At 37.9% G+C, this 22,839-nt stretch overlaps 1 protein-coding gene across 1 annotated transcript; it reads right to left on the minus strand.

The window, feature by feature from the left end:
- Positions 1–9,582: 9,582 nt before the first annotated feature.
- On the minus strand, positions 9,583–21,422 carry LOC117295727 (probable isocitrate dehydrogenase [NAD] subunit alpha, mitochondrial). The gene is made up of 11 exons (XM_033778447.1): positions 21,330–21,422; positions 18,133–18,180; positions 17,539–17,622; positions 16,773–16,945; positions 15,798–15,927; positions 15,390–15,523; positions 13,883–13,985; positions 13,219–13,283; positions 12,369–12,453; positions 10,589–10,741; positions 9,583–9,997 (listed from the first exon to the last, which is right to left on the minus strand). The coding sequence occupies exons 1-11, from the start codon at positions 21,354–21,356 to the stop codon at positions 9,923–9,925; spliced, it is 1,077 nt and encodes a 358-aa protein (XP_033634338.1). The 5' UTR covers positions 21,357–21,422; the 3' UTR covers positions 9,583–9,922.
- Between the last annotated feature and the right edge of the window lie 1,417 nt (positions 21,423–22,839).

A 22,839-nucleotide genomic window follows, 5' to 3' on the forward strand; every position in this document is an offset into this window, starting at 1 on the left:
CATTGATTGAAGGAGGTTTAATTGAGACGATCATATAGGTTTTCATGGTTTATAAACCATGATTTGTGTATGCACCTTTTTTATGGTTTGTATGTAAACCATGATTTTGTGAGTGCACGTTTTTTATGGTTTATAAATCATGATTTGTCAGTGCACACTAGAATGGTTTGTAAACCATGATTTATGAGTGCACATTTTTTATGGTTTGTAAACCATGGTTTCTGACTGCACATTTTTTATGGTTTGTAAACCATGATTTGTGAGTGCACGTTTTTATGGTTTATAAACCATGATTTGTGAGTGCACATTTTTATGGTTTGTAAACCATGATTTCTGAGTGCACATTTTTTATGGTTTGTAAACCATGATTTCTGAGTGCACGTTTTCATGGTTTATAAATCATGATTTGTGAGTGCACATTTTTTATGGTTTGTAAACCATGATTTCTGAGTGCACGTTTTCATGGTTTATAAACCATGATTTGTGAGTGCACATTTTTTATTGTTTGTAAACCATGATTTGTGAGTGCACACTTCTTATAGTTTGTAAACCATGATTTCTGAGTGCACATTTTTTAAGGTTTGTAAACCATGATTTCTGAGTGCACATATGGTTTGTAAACCATGATTTGTGAGTGCAAATTTTTATGGTTTGTAAACCATGATTTGTAAGTGCACATTTTTTTATGGTTTACAAACAACGTTTTTGAGATGTGTAAATTTTCATGGTTTATAAACCATGTTTTTTAAGAAGTCTCGATTTTCATGGTTTATAAACCATGTTTTTTAAGAAGTCTCGATTTTCATGGTTTATAAACCATGGTCACAAACCATGATTTTATGGTTCATTTGTTATGGTTTATAAACCATGATTTGTAAACCACAATTTTTATTCTTCTATTTTCATGGTTTATAAACCGTATTTTTTAGATGTCTCAATTTTCATGTTTTATAAACCATGATTTGTAAACGATGAATTTGATGCTTCAGTTTTTATTGTTTATTAACCATGTTTTTAAGATGCGTAAATTTTCTTGGTTTATGAACCACGATTTGTAAATGTTTTTTGTATGTTCATGGTTTGTAAACCATAAACTTATACACAACAAATACTTTACTGGTATGTAAACCATAACAGGATTTGGCAACAGTTTCTATGGTTTACATCTAATTGCTGTAAACCATGGTAAAAACATGTCTTAAAAGTGTCAAACAATTAATGGACAAACGGCGCCCATAATCAGAATACAGAACGAGCAAGAGGTGTGTTTTAATCTGACATAGCCAGAGGTATAAGGAATAGATTTATGAAATAAAAATTAATAATATTTTCCATTTAAGGTGGAACTCTTGGCTTTGTAATTGTACATACCTTATGCGCTTGTTATCTAAGTATAAACAGCGTAATACACAGTACAAAAACTCGTAAATTCTTCCCTTATTAAACTAATTGGGCTGAGCTAATTAGCAGACTTAACAAGTTGGGGCGCTAATCTGACATAGCCAGAGGTATAACAAATAGATTTATGAAGTTGCCCATACCTTACGCGCTTGCTATCTAAGTATACACTACCGGCGTATAAAGTACCAAAATGCGTAAATTCTTCCTTGATTAAATAAATTGGGCTGAGCTAATTAGAAGATTTAACAAATTGGGGCGCTAATCTGACATAACCAGAGGTATAAGGAACAGATTTTTGAAATAAAAAATAATAATATTATCCCATTAAGATGGAACTCTTGGCTTTGTAATTGCCCATACCTTACGCGTGTGTTTAGTATATCCCCCAACGTATAGTAAGAAATTCGTGAATGATTCTCTTGATTAATTTAATTGAGCTGAGAGAATTAGGTAAGGTAACACGTCGATGTGCTAATTTGATTTAGCCATGGGTATGTGGAACGTATTTCTGAGATAAATAATATTAATATTTTCCAACTTAGATGGAATTCGTTTGTTTAGTTTTTGCCTATACCCTCGCTTGATGTATTAGGCATAATAGCGTATACAGTACGAAATTCTTCCCTAACTGGATTAATTGGGCTGAGCTCATTAGAAAACGTTACACAATTGGGCGCTAATCTGACATAGCCAAAGGTATAAGGAACAGATTTATGAAATAAAAACTAATAATATTTTCCAATTAAGATGGAACTCTTGCCTTTTTATTTGCCCCTACCTTACGCACACAGCGCATACAGTACACAAATTCGTAAATTCTTCCTTGAATAAATTATTTGGGCTGAGCTAATTAGCACACTTAAATCACTGGGGCGCTAATTTGATATAGCCAGGGGAATGTGGAACATATTTATGAAATAAAAATTAATAATACTTTCCAATTTAGATGGAACTCCTGGCTTTGTATACCTTACGCATACAGCGTATACAGTACAACAACTCGTAAATTCTTCCCTTATTAAATTAATTGGGCTGAGCTTATTAGCAGACTTAACAAGTTGAGGCGCAAATCTGATATAGCCAGGGGTATGTGGAACAGATTTATGAAATAAAAATTAATCATACTTTCCAATTTAGTTGGAACTCTTGGCTTTGTATCTGCCCATACCTTACGCGTGTACAATCCCATCGCACTGTCTTCGACGGTCATTGACGGTCGTTGACAGGTTTCTTTTTAATTTGGTGCTGACAACAAATTTGGTGCTCATCACCAAATTTGGTTTTGGGCTCAAATTTGGTGCTCACTTCAGTCTGGTTCCACGGCTTCAGTCGGCTTTGGATTCCATCCGGGCTTTCATCCGGGCTTCAAGCTAGCCAACCCCACCCCCCCCCCCCCCCCCCCACACACACTAAAACACCTATCGTCTGCTGAAGCCCTAGAGAGCGCGTATCGCGTATGTACGCGCGCCCAAGGAAGAACGCGGTGCGTTCGGTGCATCACGTAACAAGTGTTACGCAATAATAAGGAACGGCGTTATTTATTATCTAGGGATGATACCAAGGGGAAAGGATCACGCACAAGGGGAGTGAGCTGTTTGTTTTTAGTTTGTAACCCTAACGACAGTAACATTGCACCAGTCCTCTCCTGCATGTGCACATTGTTAAGAGGAGTTGCTCATCAATCTCGGTTCACTTTATGATAACCTTTTCGTTTGTTTGTCTGTATATTAATAGCACAGGAACAAGGAAAGGACCTGATCCAAAGATCACTCATTCTCGAGATGTTTTACTTACCGAAGTGATGTCTACAACATAAGAGGTACAGACAAGTAAATATGTCACTTTAGGGGATTGTCAAATATTGTTAACTTTGGGGTTTAAATTCTAAAAAATCCTCACAAGCAGTTTATGCTACAGTTTTACCTTAGTACATTTGTAAAGTTTGTATTTACTTCATGATCACATCAAACAGCGCAAGGTGCTCACAGGACAGAGAATGGTGTAGTCAGTTTAGAGTAGGAGGAACACCGGAATGGGGGGTAGGGGGGGGGGGGGGGCAAGCAGGCACTCCAACACCCAATCCATGAAAGGTTCCGATCTGAGATGGGATTCAAACCGGGCCAGGTAAAAGTAAAAAGGCACAGAAAGAAACCACTGTGCCCGTGACCTGATGCTCATGACCACTCATTTTCCTTCAGGTGTCGACTTTTATTTTGTAGTTATTTCGTTACTTTTACATAAATTTGCCGCCAGTTTATACAAAACCATAATGCCAAAATGCATGTCTTGTTTGTTTTTACCTCATTAGTTTCCATGCGGCTGGTCAAGAAGGAATTTCGGGATGATGAAATGTTTGTCAAGTGGTCATACATGATTCCACGTGTTGGGTTTTGTATTGTTTTGTTGTTTTGATTCCTCTGACAGTGTTAAGGTAAGAGCGAGCTGCGATAACAGAAACAGAAAATGGAATCACACATTCGGCCCAGCACAAAGTCTGAATTCTGAGTAAATGTCTCAATTATTCAGCGAGAGAACAAAATGTTGTTGCTTACACCCGAAGTCAAGTAGGCGGAAGGCTTTCTTATCAGGTGACGTTAGGTAGTCGTTGATAATGACACGGCGGAATTTAACATTCTCCAATAACTGGTATGCAAAAGATAAGTTCAAAATAATTGTCTTTTATGCTGCATCTCTTTAACAATGATCCACACTCCCACTCTAAAAACTAAAGAGTTGAATCCAACACTTACATGAGTTCGGTGAGTGACGACACTTTCAAAGTGTTGGATCCAGCGTTTTGTTTGTTAAATCTAGCATTTTTAATTTTTGATAACGCAAAAAAGGGTTAATTAAAAAAATTAAGTGTTATTTCAACATTTCTCAAATAAATTAGCGTTTTACACGTTAAACTGGCAGTTAAATTGTTGACCGAATACTTCACAAATGCTGGATTCAATGCATTCAAAGTGTAGTCACTCACCGAACTCATGCAAGCGTTGGATTCAACTCTTTAGTTTAGAGTGCAGAAACAAACTCCACCCTCTCACAAAAAATATACGGAAGTGTATTTTTTTAGGACACCCCGAGTAAAAAAATCGGGCCCACTATAACAAAAATCCGCCCGGGCGGACTACCCTAACGTATGAAAACCCATCCAACGGATATCCTAATTTCGCTATAAATTCGCCCGGGCGGATTAGTATTCCGCCCGGCTGGGCGGACTTGCCCAGATGGAATCCGACAGGGCGGAATAGTAATCCGCCCGGCCGGGATACGATTCAGTCCGGGCGGAAATGTGGAGCTCGATTTTTTCCGGTATGTCCCACATTATACACTGGTAAAAAATAACATGTTATTACAGAAATTGTGTCATTATGAACGGCAGTGACCGCAATACCTCCTCTGTTATCCAGGGTTGGTGAAGTTTCGCCTAGTGCCGGGCGTTGATATCCCAGAACCGTAGAAAGCTGAATGATCCTTGGCCTAGTTTTAGCTCGGGCCGTCGGGCACTCGATCCTCACAAAATAATTCCCAAATCACATTATGTGTTTGTGACTTGAACAATTTAAGGCGTGATTCTATGCAAGGTTTAGCATAGTTTGCGTTGAAAACTCACTACAATCCTCACTGCATAAAGCTCCGTTTCAACGATTCCTTTTAAAATCCCCATGTTGTTGTTTTGTTGTTGTTTTTTAAGTAAGTTGTGTTTCCTCAAAATTTGAGAACATCCATTAATCTGAAGATGATTTACACAGGACTATCGATCCACTGCACTGACAGGACGTGTGTAAAACTTCTGATTCAGTGACTATTGACATTTTAATTTTTAACTTAGAAAATCTATATACGATCCTGTATCGAATTATTACAGTAAAGCATAAAACGTGAAATGAATGCCTTGTCTACAAGAACTTTTCAAGAAAAGGGAAAACTTGACATAAAAACAAACGATGTCGTGAAAACCTTACTAAAACCAAGAACCTTGTTAAACCTTGTCTTCAATGTAATGCCTGTATATTTAGATTAGTTTGTTTGTCTGGTGCTCAATTCAATTTGTACTAATTCTGATAATTAAACAAAATGGAAGGATCTGACAGCCGTGGTCATGTGGATAGCCATCACTGGGTAACTAGAGCTCATAGGACGCCCCCTACGCCGGCACGGAGAGCTGCCGGTTTAAGATGAAGGGTGTGTGCGACTTGATTCCTGATAAATTAATGTCTGTTTCTGTTACCGCAGTGTAGCATTTTATTTCATTTTACTATTTTTGTTCACTACTTGCTTCATGTGAGACGTTAAACATTCTTTTACTAATGAAAGTGGTGTCGTTCTCATTGAGCTTTGAACACAGTATCACTTTGGGGGAATAGGCCCCTATTTAAACAAGAATTGTTTCAGCAGAAAGTGAGTGCAACAAACCTTTTATAAGATGGATTTTGCAACTATATCAAGGTTTGTCTGAAGAAATTTGTTTTTCTTATAGCCGCGGCAGCTTCACTTGGGGCCTGTATACATACGTGTATAATATACATAGGCTAACAACAGAAATTGCTTTAGCGTTTAAAAAAATAGCGATCGTCATCAAACTTGAACAGTTTGTCTCTTCAACAAAAATTGCTTTAGCTTAAAAAAAAAAATAGCGATCCAACACCTGCGTGCAGGACTATTATCATACTCTACCCCAATCCTATGGAAATCTATATTTTTTTAATAAAATGCTAGGCCTACTGTATATGCTTCCAAGTGATGATTTTAAAAGATGTTTTTTAACGCGCAGCGAACCCCCAGCCCCCCCCCCCCCCACACACACACCCACTGTAAAGATGATACAATTTTGATTGACCGGAAGCCACTCCCCCCCAACCCACCCATTCACTTTTAACGGGGTGGTTTTAACCAGTTGATTTGAGCCGGGTTGAGTTGCAAAATCACTGAAACCTGCTCCAAAAGTGAACAACGAAAAATTGGGAGTCAGAACTAGCTGGAAGGTGTTTGTTAAGTTTCTTTCCAATATATTTCTGTTTGCTGCCTTTTATTTTAAACAACTTACTGTTGAAGTGGGAAACAGTGCAGGTTTATTTATGATTGTATAATGGTGGAGTAGGTGTGGCTATGAAGGGGTGAGGTGGAGGCCACGATTTGTATTCGCGAAAAGAATTTGTTTTAAAAAGTAATTGATTTATTATGAAATTACTAAGCCCGGGAAGGGACAGTGGTAAGAAAAAAATATGCAGCGGCTAATTCGTTCGCACGGTTTAGTAATCCGTTCGAACGGTTTAGTAATCCGTTCGAACGAATTAATAATCCATTCGCACGGTTTAGTAATCCGTTCAAATGAACTAATAATCCGTTCGCACGGTTAAGTAATCCGTTCGCACGGTTTAGCAATCCGTTTGAACGAATTAGTAATCCGTTCGAACGAATTAGCAATCCGTTCAAACGAATTAGTAATCCGTTCGCACGGTTTAACTAAGGCATGAAATGGCGCTGCTTGCATGCGTAAGTACTAAGCCCGGGAGGGGACAGTGGTAAGAAAAAAATATGCAGGGGCTAATTCGTTCGCACGGTTTAGTAATCCGTTCGAAAAATTAATATTCTGTTCGCACGGTTTAGTAATCCATTCGATTGAATTAATAACCCGTTCGCACGGTTTAGTAATCCGTTTGAACGAAATAGTAATCCGTTCGCATGGATTACTAATCCGTTCAAACGAATTAGCAATCCGTTCGCACGGTTTAGTAATCCGTTCGAACGAAATAGTAATCCGTTCGCACGGATTACTAATCCGTTCAAACGAATTATTAACGCCATCTTGAAGCAAAGTGTTGTTGTGAGGGGATCGCTTACGCATGCGTGCAGCGCCATTTCATGCCTTGGCTAAACCGTGCAAACGGATTACTAAACCGTTTGAATGGACTATTAATCCGTGTGAACGGATTACTAAACCATTTGAACGGATTATTAATTCGTTCGAACGGATTACTAAACCGTGCGAACGAATTAGCCCCTGCATATTTTTTTCTTCCACTGTCCCTTCCCGGACTTAGTAGGATCGCTTACGCATGCGCCATTTTATGCCTTGGCTAAACCGTGCAAACGGATTACTAAATTCCTTCGAACGGATTGCTAGTTCGTTTGAACAGATTATTAATCCGTGCGAACGGTTTACTATTTCGTTTGAACGGATTATTAAACCGTGAGAACGGATTACTAATTCGTTCGAACGGATTGCTAATTCGTTTGAACGGATTAGTAATCTGTGCGAACGGATTACTATTTCGATCGAACGGATTACTAAACCGTGCGAACGGGTTATTAATTCGTTCGAACGGATTACTAAACCGTTTGAACGGATTATTAATCCGTGCGAACGAATTAGCCCCTGCATATTTTTTTCTTCCACTGTCCCCTCTCGGGCTCCGTACGAAAAAAATATTCTTCCATGACAAAACATGTCAGCTTCTTCGTGTCATGGACGGATGGGAGATTTAACCGAGTCGTCGCGCCCGCATTGGACTTTCTGGCTCTAAATGGTTAAACTGACCTGGCCAATCTCCCTGGGCTTGGGTAAACTACCCATTTGGGTCGGGTAAGTTACCCGAGAGGAAAACTACCTGGGCTGTCCGCATTGACTTAAAATGGGTAATTTACGCATTGGCTCGGTTATACAGTGTATTAAACCCCTTACGCGTATGTCACATGCAGCAACTGTGCTGCCAGCTTGTAAAATGCTATGTCCCATAAAATTTGCACTGCACTGTCTAACACAAAGCAACATTGACTCACAAAATGGCACAACCAAGATGTCCATGACAATGAGTAAAATGGGTCAATAAATGTAATCCTTAGTCTAGAAAATATTTTCAGAGGATTTTCTTCGCTGATTGAAGGAAAAGATGTCTGTTTATTGTTGTGTTTATTCGTATTCGGCAATACATTTGGAACAAGTATTGCACATAGCTGCTTTGTGCTGCCAGAGTATCATGTAGCCAACTGATTTTAATCCCTAAATTAACTCGCTTTTTTATCACCGCAAAATATTTGCATTTAGTTGCAAGCAAAAAAGGTAACCTATCAAATCCATTACCCAATATACAAACACAGCAGCAATATTCTCTGTAACTCCATGAAACAATAAATTTATTATAAGTACAACATCCAAACATTTTTTACAGCAAATTCAACTGAGCGCAACTCAATATAAATAGAATAAATCTGAGCTATCTACAATAACAAGTAGAATTCCTTCAATCCCTCAAGCTAAGTGCTACATTACCATCATACATGTAAATGAAGTAACAGAATGCATGGGGAAGCCCATTGAGTAACAGGATGTTTGACCAGGGCCCAATTTCGGGGCCAACCCAGGGAAGCTAATTGATTGCACCCAATAATGTCTTGTGCATTAGGGTGAAAGAACAAGTACAGTATAATTAAGTAAACAAGGGTTTCAAACAAACAAACAAACATTAAGTCAAATGGCGTTTAGTTTGGATTGTGTTTGCAACATGAACGCCATTCTTAGTGATGTAATGTTTGAATTGAAGGGGGAATGTGATGCTAGTTTTTGGGTGGACATCTCTGTATATTAAATGTAATGTAAATCAGTTGGGCAATTAGTTTGGCAGGCATTTCAACAACTTTTTACTTGGCAGTATAGCTAAAGAAGAAGTTTTGGTTCATTATGAGAATGTGAAATACAGGTACAATGTATACAACGTATGGTGCAGCCGTTGATTTCACCAATTTCATCTTCCCCATTTAGGATTAATCTTAGGACTTAGGACAATCTAAGTTTCGTACCCAAGGACGCATTGAACCTATCCTAAGTAAGGACCAGTTACTCGTCCTAACTCAAGATAGAATTAACCCTAGTGTTTTGTGAAATCGGCTGCAGGTCAATTAACTTAATCAGATTGTCTAAACACTTAAACACCAGTGTCAAAATCAGCAGATTTACAGATTTCAGTTTTCACAAACAGACAATAACTTGTTAGCCATGTGTTACATTGAAGTACATATAAATAAAGTGGAAGGGTTCTGACTTATCAGTTCTCACGAAGAGGCAATCTTGACTACTAATAATAAAGACACCGTCAAACTAGCCACCATTTAAAAAGAACCACCTCCATTATCAATAAACTGTTGAAGATGAAGTCTACCAGTCTCTGAAACCAGTGATTTAAAAAAAAACAAGAACATGCCACAAATTTCCTCAAACTTCAGTTTTTGCTGCAAGGTCTTATTGTCTGTTTTTGAAAACGGTGACTATTTGCAACACTCTGTATTAAGTTTAGATTAATACACATTTTTTTTCTAAAACAGAAGCTTTTTAGATAAACATTTGGTACAAAAATTAACATAATACTAAGTAAAATTTCAATTAAAAATGTGTTTATTTTATATTTTACAATTGCTTCAAAGTGCAACAATGCTGAAGTAATTCAAATCTAAAGGGGCAGACCTATTATTAACTATAGAAGCAAACCTGCAGTAATCCTGAGATGAATCAAGGAGGGTCTCAGGCTAACCTATCACAAATGGCTTGAGTGAACTCTGAGCAGCTGGCTTTGCCTCCTAGATCCCCTGTTAACACCTGAGTGCAAAATAAATACAGCAATCATTTCATTAACTGACTTGACAGTGACATCAAGTAATATATTGAAAATCAATGCATATGATATGGCACCATGCAACAGTTCTGATTTATGGCTGAAATCCCTACAAGTGTCCAGTGCAAGCGAATGCACACTTGGTAGTTAAGAGATGACCATACACTGGACACCTAACAGAGCTAAGGACACATCTTTTATAGAAAACACTGCAACCCAAGGTGGCTTCAGACCTATCTGGGGAGCGTTCCACTCATGAAAACGTACCGCAACTGTTCGCGTTAACGTTTTTGAATCATTGGAAAAATGTGTATCAATGCAAAACAGTACAATAAGCGTTTTGAAAGGATTTAGACAAATCAAATTGGCAAAGTTATTTTGTACATCATGAAAACATTAAGTAATACACAAGGCGAGTTTGCTACAATAAAAGTTAACTGTTGGCTTGTTTGTTGTACTTTCATAACACCAGGTTTTTTTAGGTACTTTGGTCAATGCTAAAATGTTTCCAATAAGTTTTGTTGAAATGTTACATAGATTAAATGTAAATGCAGAAGAGTTTTGTAGGTACCTACCTTTCCTTCTCTAATGACTGTAAGTGCAGCATTCTCTATCATATCACCCTGTGCATTCAGACCCATGTGTCTTAACATCATAACTGCACTCAATAGTAATGCTGTAGGGTTGGCCTTATCTAGACCAGCTATGTCTGGTGCTGTACCATGAACCTGTGCAGTACAAACCAACTAGGTGTTAATCTACCAATAGTATACCAATGTGTACCGACTCAAGCCTTTCCATTCTGTCACTCAATCAGGCCACTGTATATACCCCATTGCAATATTATGCGCAACGTACTCACATGTGCCTATCCTGGGTGTCATTTTGGGTGTCAAAATTGTATACAAACATGCACAAAAGAGAGTGGACACCCAAAATTACGCGCATTGTACGCAGGCACATTCTGTACTGTGTAAGATATCAATAGCCTCCTTGCATAACGCGAAATGCTACAGGTAAGCCGAGGTCACGCACACGTTCGTACGCAGAGAGAACAGCTATCGTCCAATGAACTGCCTCCTTTTTGGGAGTGTGACGTCATATGCAATGGGTCTATTGCCAAGGCAAAACATTACAACCTTACCTCTCAACAAGAGTAATCCATTAATACACTTTATTTGATGAATAGGGCAAGGGCTGCCTATCCAAATTGGCAGCTACGACTCTGGCTGTTGCTAAGAGTGTTGCTAAGGATATCCTGTACTTCAACACATGATGATGTATAGAAGTCTAGCCGTAGTCAAAGCTGTAGCTTCCAATTCAGACAAGGCTTAAACATTGAGCAAATGGCTTCCTCATTCTGATACACGAGTCTGAGCAATGTTCTTGCTTTAGATGTAGTGTACTTCAAAGTACTTGTTTAGTGCCATTTTGCCACATAAGAAACTGTACAGGGGTTGTGTTTTCGCAGACGTAACAAATTAACTGTTTCGGTTAAATTGGCTATTGGTTTATCACTGACTAATGACTGTTTTGGTTAAATTTTCCAATAGTTCAACTGAAACAAATATAGGTTATGACTGCCAAAACAAACCCTAGACTTAAGGTGATCAGTTCATTCCTCATTGCAAGATTCCGAATAGTAATTCAATACTGAATGTGACAGTCATTCCCTCTAAACCTTCTGGATCTTATGAAGAATAACAAAACTCATCTGCAATTCTTTGTAAATGTCTTTGTAAACGTATAAGATGCTATTAAATGTTGCATGCATAGTTACCTTGCAGGCCAATCACCATCAATCTGACAAGAATCAGCTTGGATGTTTTAAAGCCATTATACACTTTCGGTACAGACAAAAACAAAAAAGTTCACAGATTTACAAATAATTTACAACTATCAATTCTCGACAACCAGAATTACGGATTTATAGTAAACACATGTCATGACACGGCGAAACGTGTGGAAACAAGTGTGGGTTTTCCCGTTATTTTCTCCCTACTCCGATTACCGATTGAGCCTAAATTTTCACAGGTTTCTTATTTTATATATAAGTCGTGATACACGAAGTGTGGGACTTGGACAATACTGTTTACCGAAAGTGTATAATAGCTTTTAAAAAGATGGCAGTATTTCAAATCAAAGTACACTCACCTGCTTTTCTCAAACACAAAACAAATATTTATAAAGTATACTGTGCATAGAAGCACCAAAACATATTATCATAGAGGCGTTTTCTCCTTTATTTCAGTTTTCCAAACAAGCTTTGTGATTTCTAGAATGGTTAAGGTCATAGCATGGATTGTCTGCCCAGGCTATGTTTACACAAGATGCAACACTTTGAGTGTGACTTACCGATTCAAAGATTGCTACATTATCAGCTCCAATATTACCACTAGGAGTAACACCTAAACCTCCCACAAGACCAGCGCATAAATCACTAAAAGGTAATCAATCAAAATAAATTAAAACATGGCTTTAAACAAAACTCATTTCGGTTCATGGTTCATCATTGCATTAAGCAATAACAGGGACATTGTGACAGGGACCATGAGAAAATTAAATTGACGAGTTCTTAAATGGCCGTTTAAAACCAGCAGGGTCTTTTATCGCACAGTCATGACCCTGTAAGGTTTTAAACCGCTTTTCAAGAATGAGTCACTACTATCTAATTCCCACTCATAAATGCCATTTTGGTTAAATATCGTAATAAAGTAGGAAAATCTGTAAACTAATCTATTGTTGACGTTCTTGAGCTCTGATACCTGTGGTATATTTTTAGGTGACAGATTTTGGATAGCATTTGTGGGCATATTCATCCTCGCACAATTGGCTAACCCTCACAAATGCTATCCGAAACCAACCAGTCATAAATGGCTCCAGCTGGTCTTTATCAACCGCTTAAAACACCCCTCCTGATGCGCTCTCCACCACTATGAATAGCGAAACTGTCTGGGGTATCTATGTGTGCTGGATTTAAAGTGCTTTAAATGTAGTTTAACAACGGCCCACTTCCATGCTTTAATAAATTCTGAAACTAAATAATGTTTTCAAGGTGTGTTTATTGTGTGTCCTACAATAAAGTGAAACTTTTTTTCATGCGTATGAGCGCAGCGAAGGAGCATGAAATGTTTATTATTGGGAAAAGATTAATAGTGTACTAATGCCAGTTAAAGTCAGTTTACTATCTTGCTCATGTATGTACCTTAAAATGTCACCATAAAGATTTGGCATCACAAGAACATCAAACTTGGTAGGGTCTTGCACCATCTGTCCACAGGAAATTCATACAATAAAAATACAAACATAATAAATAACTGAACAAATGTGACCAATTTAAATGCTGTAATTAGTTTAATTGCAGTTCAATAATAACACAGATAAACAGTGCAAGTCACTCTTAATACAAAGCAGACCTTTTAAGAGTGAACAACAGAAAGATACCAACGTGGGAATGGTAGCAACTTTGTGATGTTAACTTGTTTGATTATCTGAGCTCAATTGATTCTAAAGACAATATGGACTAGCAAAAGAAAAATACTGGACTAGCAAAAGAAATAGACAAGTTAGCACTTTGGCTGCCAAAATTCAGGGCCCAGCGAATTCTGCGCTTACGATCACAATTTTCTGCTTACGTGCAAGCGCTGAATTCCCGTGCTTGCTGTGTAAGGGAAGAATGTCCAATAGCATGAAGTCTGCAAGCGCACAAGCCAAAATTTCCCCTAACTCGTGAAATACGCTTGCTGTAAGCGCAGATTTCCCTGCTTCTGTAAGCCTGACTCTTTGCTTATGGTAAGCAGAGCCATGAAATTGGGCCTAGGTCTGTCAGGTTAGCATTATTGTATTAGGATAATTCAACCAGTTCTTACATTAAGACAAACTGTATCTAGATACATCTCTCTGAATTGGACTTCTTTGTGTTTTTCTGCAACTTCTCTACAGCACTGTAGAAACAGACCGTCAGACATCCTCCTGTCAAATTCAAATTTGTAGTATTTCATTGTTATCATCGATATTAAGCCTAGGTCTTGCATGAGCTAGGAATAATTTGAGTCAATGACATATTTCTCCTGACACATTTAATGGACCCACAATGCAGGCATGCAACTGCCCGATGAAAAAAAAAGAGGAAACTTTTCGAGACCCACAATGGTACCCTAAAAAGTGTTGAGGTTTTTTATGCTCTTAGGATCAATCTTAGCATGTATGACAAAGAAGTGTTTTATACAACTAAAATAACATGGAAAAACACCTTGCCTATGTATGCACCGTAATTCTAAGGTGGCAAAGCATCGGGAGTTGATTAAGTTGAGGAAAACTAACTATTGTTTCCCAGGTAATTATGAACTTTGCATAAAATTATTATTTAAAAAAAAAAAAAAAAAATCAGATTTTTTTTTATTTTTTTTTTTGTGGGGAATAATAATTTTATGCAAATTTCATAACTACCTGGGAAACAATAGTTAGTTTTCCTCAACTTAATCAACTCCTGATGCTTTGCCGCCTTACAATGGTCAGTGAGAGCCACTTGTCCCCGCTTGCCGTCTTGCACATCACACAATATGCCATTCCTGGCTTGTCCACTTTCCGGACGGTTTCAGAGAGCAGTTTACCGTCTACGTCTTATTTTTCCAACCAGAACCACTTCCAGGTATTTTTTACTCCTTTATCTATGGCTTTAATTTGGCCAGGTACCACTCGGTCCCGCTCTAAAATATCATTTCTTTTGGATGTCATTTTGACGGACGTTTGAAGATGCGACTGTTTCGTAGCGCAATGTGAGACTCGCATACAGCAGCAGTATACATGTACGTTTGGTAACTAACTCACACACACACAGTACATGTACAAAACGTGTATACTATTGCAAAATAGCGGGACCAGACGAAGACATGACCTTAGACTCATTTCAAGGCTGTATAATAACTTGGTTTAGCACACAACTCGCCTGCGCCACGGGGTTCGTTACACTGTTCCAGATTTTTCGACCGTACACACGGCTATAAATGACCGCACGCAGTGTGTAAACGTTTGCATTGCTTGCTGTGAGCTTTAGATTGGCCATGCAGTAGAATGGATTGCGTGCCGCGGCAGAGGCCAGACCATGCGTTACGATGCATTGTTGTAAATTGTCTTAAGATCGCGCTAACCGCGGAATGTTTTTCTTAGCGCTAATCAGTTTTTTAAAAACGCGGAATTCCGCGGAAACGCGGAAGAGTTGCATGCCTGACAATGGCAACCAAATAATTCATGAACTTGACTCTTTTATTAATAAAGTGGAAAACATTTAAAAGGCCAAGATGACAAACTTCCAATAAAACAATCTGCTGTTGTTATTATTACCAGCTTTTAGAACAAGCAATCGATTCTACTTACATGATATTTGCCTTGTGCACTGCGGTGACTGTCCCTCTGTTGTTAGCCTTAGCAAACTCAAAGGCAAACTCAGCTACCCTCCGAGAGGCAGGCTCTGTAATCAGCTTAATACTCTGCACCACACCATCCACAATCTGTCATACATTCAATGGATGGATAGACAGTCAGAAAACCACATTCATATTACATGTAATAATTACAGATGTGCTTATAATGATTGGACCATGTTTTAAATGAATCTGTTTTCCCAGGTCACCAGCCAATCATACCAATGTTCAGACTGGAGAGATTTATCGGATGTTCGGGAGACTTCTCAGTTCTGAAAAGAACTGTCCTGCTTTTATCCATGACTAAATGGAACTAAGCAGCCAGAAAGTTGTCCTACTGGTTTGTCAAGCAAGTACTTACCATGTGTTCAATACCACTGTATTCCCCCTCAGTGTTTTCTCTAATAGTGACAAGGTCTACGTTATCATATGGTGTCTTGTAGCCCTCTATTGACTTGCATGGTCTCACGTTAGCATACAGATTAAACTCCCTATCATGAGAAATATAAATTGTCATGACATGGACAAGGTAACAATAAGAGGTCATTATGCAGGTAATCTGCATTTCAATCACCTATTAAATAACAGTTAAAGTGGCTTCTTATTTAGCGCAAAATTCTGACACAAAGTCACGCTCAACAAAATGGAAAAGCAAAGAGCACAATGCAATATACTTGATTGGACTAGAGTGTGACCAATAGGTTTTGAGTAATATTATTTGAAAGAACTAGCTGATGTGGCTTGACGAAGGGAAAATGGTAGACACGTTCCAGAGAATAGGGCCAGCATGGAACAAACTGTTGCACCCCAAGAGTGTTGGGATCTGGGTTTGAAGGAGGAAGGACTCTTTTACAATGAAATAGTGCAATGAAGTCTATGTTAATCAGATTACAACAGACCGATCCATTAAGCTCCGCCCCATAGCATATTGAATAATCATAACGCAACGAAGGTCCGACAAATCAAGTCGGACATGTGTCTTGCTCACATGTGTGTCGTGGGCGGTGCCTAATGGATTGGTCTATTATGTTGAGTAATTTTATATCAAAAAGCTTGAACCTAAACTTACTGAGTGAAATGCAATGCACACTGTAGATACAAAAATCATTTACTAAATGTAGAAACTATTTAGGGAATATCAATAACATGCATATTGAGTCACTCTCTCAATCAGCAACCTCACTGAGGCAAAAGGAGGCTGATGATTGGATGATAGCTGTTCTTGATGCGTTCAAATGTGCGTGTACCAGCCGCATTACCTATTATGCAAGGGGGTCTATTTGGAACAACAGCTGACTTCTAAATGGGAAAACAACACAATAGAAGTGGGACTTACTTGCGAAGTGCGAGGTTGAGACTCATATGTCCCTTGCCAACAGGTGTTGCTAATGGTCCCTTCAAACCCAGTTTACTCCTTGCCATGCTCTCAATAGCCTCGGGTGGGATCTTGGTCTTACCATCAGGACCACGCACTGGAGTCACATCTACTGCCTCCCAAACTATCGGTACCTGTCAAATCAAATAGCATTTTACATAAACATCAGGTATTGCCCACAAATGGTGAAAAGCAGCGATTAAAGTTTGTTAAAAACCTGTCAAATAGAGCAAAAGTAAAGACTGGGTAGAGCTGATTCCCTAAGGGGGGTGCCTGGGGAAAAACACTACCACCAACCCAATGAAATACCACTCACACTAACAACGCGCAGTTAATCCTCATTACTTTTCATTGTTTACAAGGCACAACCCCAGTTTATCTCCAGGACCTAGTTCACAAATATTAATTTATTCCTTCAAGAAATTTATGCTCTAATTCAAAGTCCCTTTTTCTCACTTCCACCCCGCTACAAAATTTTACGAAGCTCGGTCATTCCAAGAAGATACAGCCGACCTGTGGAATGGCATACCAGAGTCTGTTCGGTAAAGCAGTCACGGTTGGGCAATTCAAAAATTGCTTCAAACACATCTATGCAGCATTTAGTTGTTCTTCTGTTGGTATTTCATATCCAACAGGTTTCTTTACTCCTATAAGCAGTGACATACGCAATACAATATGCAGCTTACTATTATAATTAGGCCTATTACATAGACCATATACTCCATACCTGAGCTGCAGCAAAGATTTGCTGTACAGATGCTGATATTTCAGGCCCGATACCATCTCCTGGGATCAGAGTGACCGTTGTAGGCTGTGGACAAATCAAAGGTAATTCTGTTTTGTCAAAGCTGTACTTTTGGATACAGTGTACAAAGTGTACCAAATCTGTTGTTAACGCCGAGCCAAACTGTTTCCAGCTGACACCTTTAAGCAAGGCACTGGACACTATTGGTTATTACTCAAAATAATTGTTAGAATAAACACCTTACTTGGTAAGGAGCAATGGAGAGTTGTTGATAGTATAAAACATTGTGAGAAATGGATCTCTCTGAAGATAGTTTTTGAGAATCAGGGAATTGCTCACCCAATCAGGCCTGAAGCCTTTTATTACGCATCTGAAAAACACAAAGTTGTGCAACAAGGGTGTTTTTTCTTCCTTTATGCGTTTTGAAATAAGTTTTCATCAACAAATTTGTGTCCACTATGTAAAATAAGTTGAACTTTGTCTTTCAGTTGAGTTTTCTATTCTTTTAACTGAGAAAGATCTTAATTCCATCAGAAAACACTAAGATGGTCACTTGATTAAAAGCAACAACTTTACCTCTTGTGAAAAATGTCTTTTTCCAGCGAGCCTTCTAATGCTGGGAACCTTGTAAAAGATCAAATCATATAATTGAATTATTAATTATTTATTTTGTGCAGAGCAATAACTCTAAAATAAGAATGGACATTGAATGTCTGTGAATGCAGTGATAACTGAATGAACACAAGACTCTTTCGATTGTCAGTTGATGTTTCAATTGTGATGTGATTACACAAAGAGCAAACTAAAATTGACATACACAGAATTGGTTTTTGCTAACAATTACATGTAGATGCTCCGGCAGTGTAAGCACTAGATGTAATCTACATTTTTGTACCATACACATAAAGTGACAAATCTGTAGAAATTTGAGATCGATCGGCCATCTGAGTCACGAGAAAATAGTGAAAAACCGATCATACATTTTGTATGACATCAATCAATTAAAAAAAAAATTAATAAGCACTCACTGACTGGGAAAAGTTTCCATATCACGCCACCACTTTTTCATTCAAATCATTATGAAATAACATCTAATTTACCTCAGATCCCCTTTAGTAAAAATGAGTGAAAATGTGGTGGCGTGATGTGGAAAGTTATCCCATGGAAGTAGAAGTGATAAACTCTGAACTGGAAATTTGTTTTATTTATTTCTCATCTTTGTTTTTTTATTTGTTTCTCATCAAAAGTCTTATGACACTTTCAGACAAACAATTCAAACATTTATTTCTAATACTAATACTAAGGAATATATCGTAGGGTTACATGTTGTCGACCCTCATATGTTTTCGAACCCCAACTTTGATTCCCGTTTACGCGCACAAGGCTGCAAGCTGCACCGGTGGCAGAAACTCTGTTGTTTACTCACGGTCTGTATTGTCGCCGGGCTTAATCATGCTGCAGAATAAAGTTTCCTGTCGTAGGTTATGCTCAAACATTTATAAAATGATTGATTTTTGGTATAAATCTTTAGTGAATTATTATGCAAACAATGAAATGAGTCGAAGACACATCATCCAACCCTCCAAGTTCAAAACAAAACTATCATCTGCTAGATTGAGTTTCATTCTGCTTTAGTCAATAGATAGATCACGTGATGTGGTCATCCAACCTCGCAAGTTCAAAACAAAACTATCATCTGCTAGATTGAGTTTCATTCTGCTTTAGTCAATAGATAGATCACGTGATGTGGTTGGTATTTGGGATTCTATGGTGTGCCAATACGGGGAAAAAATTTAAATATTGTAAGTGAAAATGACAAAAAAAATGTATTAACTGCATATTGTAATAATTCTGATAAACGTTATAAATAATGTCTACATTGTAGAGAAAATATCATAGATTGGTTTCTTATATCCTGAAACCAAACATTGCTACCCTGAAATGGGGGAAAACATTATCGTTATGAAGTGTTTGTACTTCAAGGGGGGGGGGGGGTCGGGTGTTTTACTTTCATGCCTTGTGCTATCTCTGGATTCTATTATAGTAGCCATATGCCTTAGGACAAAAATGTAATTAAATTTGTTTAGTAGTAACTGAATAATATTTTTGATTTATTTTGCACGCTATACTACATAGCTTCTGAATATTCAATAAAATACCAACCAATGAAAGGTTTGAAAACATATGACGCTGCTCCAATGTCTCGTTAGCACTGTTAATGGCGGACTATCTCTTGCAACGTAAAACCAAAACTTAAAAATGTTAACACACGATGAAGTGCAAGTGTTATTGTTAAAAGGTTGGATAGATGATTTAAAAAAAAAACATTTAGTTTTTGATTGTGATCAATTTTCCTGTTATCCTACTGAAAACACATGACACCAGGATAGCGAACTTTATCCTCCTCTTACCAGTTTTCACAGTATAATGCCTTTTTCTTTGAATTGGGAAAAAAATAATGATGCCATATATCAACCGATGCCCTAATTATCTTCATTTGTTAATATGAAGTATGCAAACATATATTAAAACTTGATGGACATTGAAATGTTCACACCACACACCGATCTTCGATGACTTCAACTGGCCCCATTTGTTTCGAGTTTTTCCTGTTTTCACGGCAAACGAGAAAGTATGGTTTCCCGGTGAAGCCATACATGGAAGAAACATCTGCAGTAACTACAAGTGTTCTTTGAGACTCTTTGTACGACTCTATAGCCAGCAGGACTTTATCTTCACTTTATTCACAATATCTTTTTGTTAAATTTTAAAAATTACCATGGTAACTTGCAAAAAAAATTTAAAAATAATAAAAAGTGTGAATAATTACTGGTTTTTAAATCTGAATTCTTTTCTTGTTAATATTTATAAAAAAGCGTATAAATAAACAGTGATATTTGAATCAACAAGCTAATGTTTAAACTTTAATATAAATAACCTTATTAATATGAGGGTTAAAACAAAATCTCCAAAAATATTAGAAAATGATATAAGGCACATGGCTTCTTTAAGCCTCTATATTTTTTTCCAGAATGCTCAGCAAAATATTCAGTCACATGATTCGATCATCATGAATTGCGAATTGAAATAGTGTTTGACGAAACTTTTTTGGTGGGCAAATATTTTTATATGGCCTCAACATTATGACATATTTTTGTACCTTGTATGTAGAAATGCCTAAAATACCAAACTTGTTTCATTAACAAGTGCAAATAACCAGTGAAGCCTTACGTGTTTCTAACTGTTGGTCAAGGGAGAGGAGACTCTTTGCATGGTAAATAAAACCACACAATTTTTATCTAATCTAGGGACGGTTTACATCGCGCACAGAGAGGTAAAAGGTTTGCCACGATTTTCCGGACACCTCGAAAACAGGACCTCCTACGAAATGGAAATACATAGAAATTCTATCATCATCTTAGTGTAAGTTTTATGAATTTCTGTGATCTAAACTAAGACGAGTTTGCGGTTGTAGGGTGCTCTGTCTGTGTCTGTGTGTACACTGAAAACAGGGTAAGTCGTTTGTGAAAAGACTGACAGTCAATTATGATACGATTGAAAAGGATGCCGAATAAAAATGATAATCCGACCGTCAGCCGTCACCCTCACCGTATTATCGTTACATTTATGTACCATTGATGATAATATTGAGTGAAAAATGGAATTCAGATTGTGCATCTTTACTAGAGGTAATAATAGTCTCAAGTCATATCACACAACAATGTCACGAAATGACACAATAGCAAGACCAAAACCTCGACATTTATTCTTACCGCATATCTCCACATGCGAGCTGCCATCTTGGATTCTTAGAACTGGAAGTGCCGGTCACTAGTGCGCAAGCGCAAAACTACGCCGCAATGATGAAGGTTCAAGCTTTTTGTCGTCTGCTACTACAGAGGAACACCGACGGCTGCAGCGGCCTACGCGCTCCTCACGTTAAAATTGCATCAATTTAAGGTTTTGGGAGACAGTACAGTGTCAACTGGGTATATGTACTTTTTCCTAACAAAATAACACAATGTCCACAGATTTACGTTACACTTACACAGTTTGAAGATTATGATAGTAGAAAGCTTCCCTTGAAATTTTACTTACTGAGGTGGGAAAAGTTTCCGTATGGCGCCACCACTTTTTCATTCGAAATAAAATAATATAGTATCTAATTTACCTGATTGATATGTCCCTTTTTGTAAAAAATGAGTGAAAAATTGGTGGCGCCATACGGAAAGTTATCCCTGAGGGACTGTAGTTTTTTGAGAAATGAGTAAAAGTTATAATTTTCGTCTCAGTTTTAGCATGTAAAAACGTATTAACCAGTTATGCTATGGTTTTGGTATAATATCATAAGGGAGATCGCGTCCGACTGACAGCTACGTACCCCTTCTAATCAAATAATTTAAGGGTGTAAATAAAGGGATTTGCAGCTTGTTCGGGAGATTTTTTATTTTTAATATTGGCAGGAAAATCATGACAATAAGCGCAATGTAAAATCACACTTCCCGTGCACAAACACATGACATCGTGTGAACATTCTCGTGAAATTTCCTATCTTTGGTGACTCTGACTAAGTTTGAATAATCTTCCCATCAAGGGAACTCGGCAAACTCCCACAAAGGGATATAAACACAGACCTGGCAACAGGCCAGCTCTCTCTCATACAAACATTGGCTATGAATTGTACACCACTGGGAATTTCACAAATCAAGAAGTTGTGATTCAGTAACTAGACGACATTATTCTAGTCATTGTGAAATCATCCAACGCTTAGCTGAAGGATTCGAACCCACAACCCTGTGATTGCAAGTCCTGCAGTCTAACCACTTGACCACTTGAATGTGTTTACCCATAATATCTCCATATACCCATTACTGGCATTGTTCAGCCACCACACTAAGGTCTCATGTAACAAACTCCGAAATATTCTTCAGTGATTTCGAGAATCGAGTCTTATGGAACACAAAAAGCTTACTACGCGCGGTTGTAAATCGCCAAAGCGCACCGCCACGGTATGGTTTAGTTAATGAGACGGCTTGAAATCTAGACTATACAGGCACGCAGTATGTTCGCATCAGGTTATGAAGTATTTCTAGTATACAGCACAGGGATAAGCAGAGTGCAACTTTCATGGACTAAAGCCTCACTGTGAAAATAATATGTGAAAAATATAAGCACTCTGAGAACCAAACCAGTTAAATTACAAAATGGTTTAATCTCTTGACTATCCATTGACTCATTGGGTACAAAACAATTTCTAGTACAAAAATACAGGAGGACATGGTA

This window comes from Asterias rubens, chromosome 10, assembly GCF_902459465.1.
Source record: "Asterias rubens chromosome 10, eAstRub1.3, whole genome shotgun sequence".
Classification (NCBI taxonomy): domain Eukaryota; kingdom Metazoa; phylum Echinodermata; class Asteroidea; order Forcipulatida; family Asteriidae; genus Asterias; species Asterias rubens.

What these genes read in the sequence shown, in the direction of transcription:
- LOC117295727 (XM_033778447.1), bottom strand. Translation starts at nt 21,356, where the DNA reads ATGGCAGCTCGCATGTGGAGATATGCG. An exon ending in CTCGCATGTGGAGATATGCG is followed by an intron (nt 18,181 to 21,329) that starts GTAAGAATAAAT and finishes ATCTTTTACAAG; the next exon opens with GTTCCCAGCATTAGAAGGCT. An exon ending in ACAGTGGTATTGAACACATG is followed by an intron (nt 15,524 to 15,797) that starts GTAAGTACTTGC and finishes AATGTATGACAG; the next exon opens with ATTGTGGATGGTGTGGTGCA.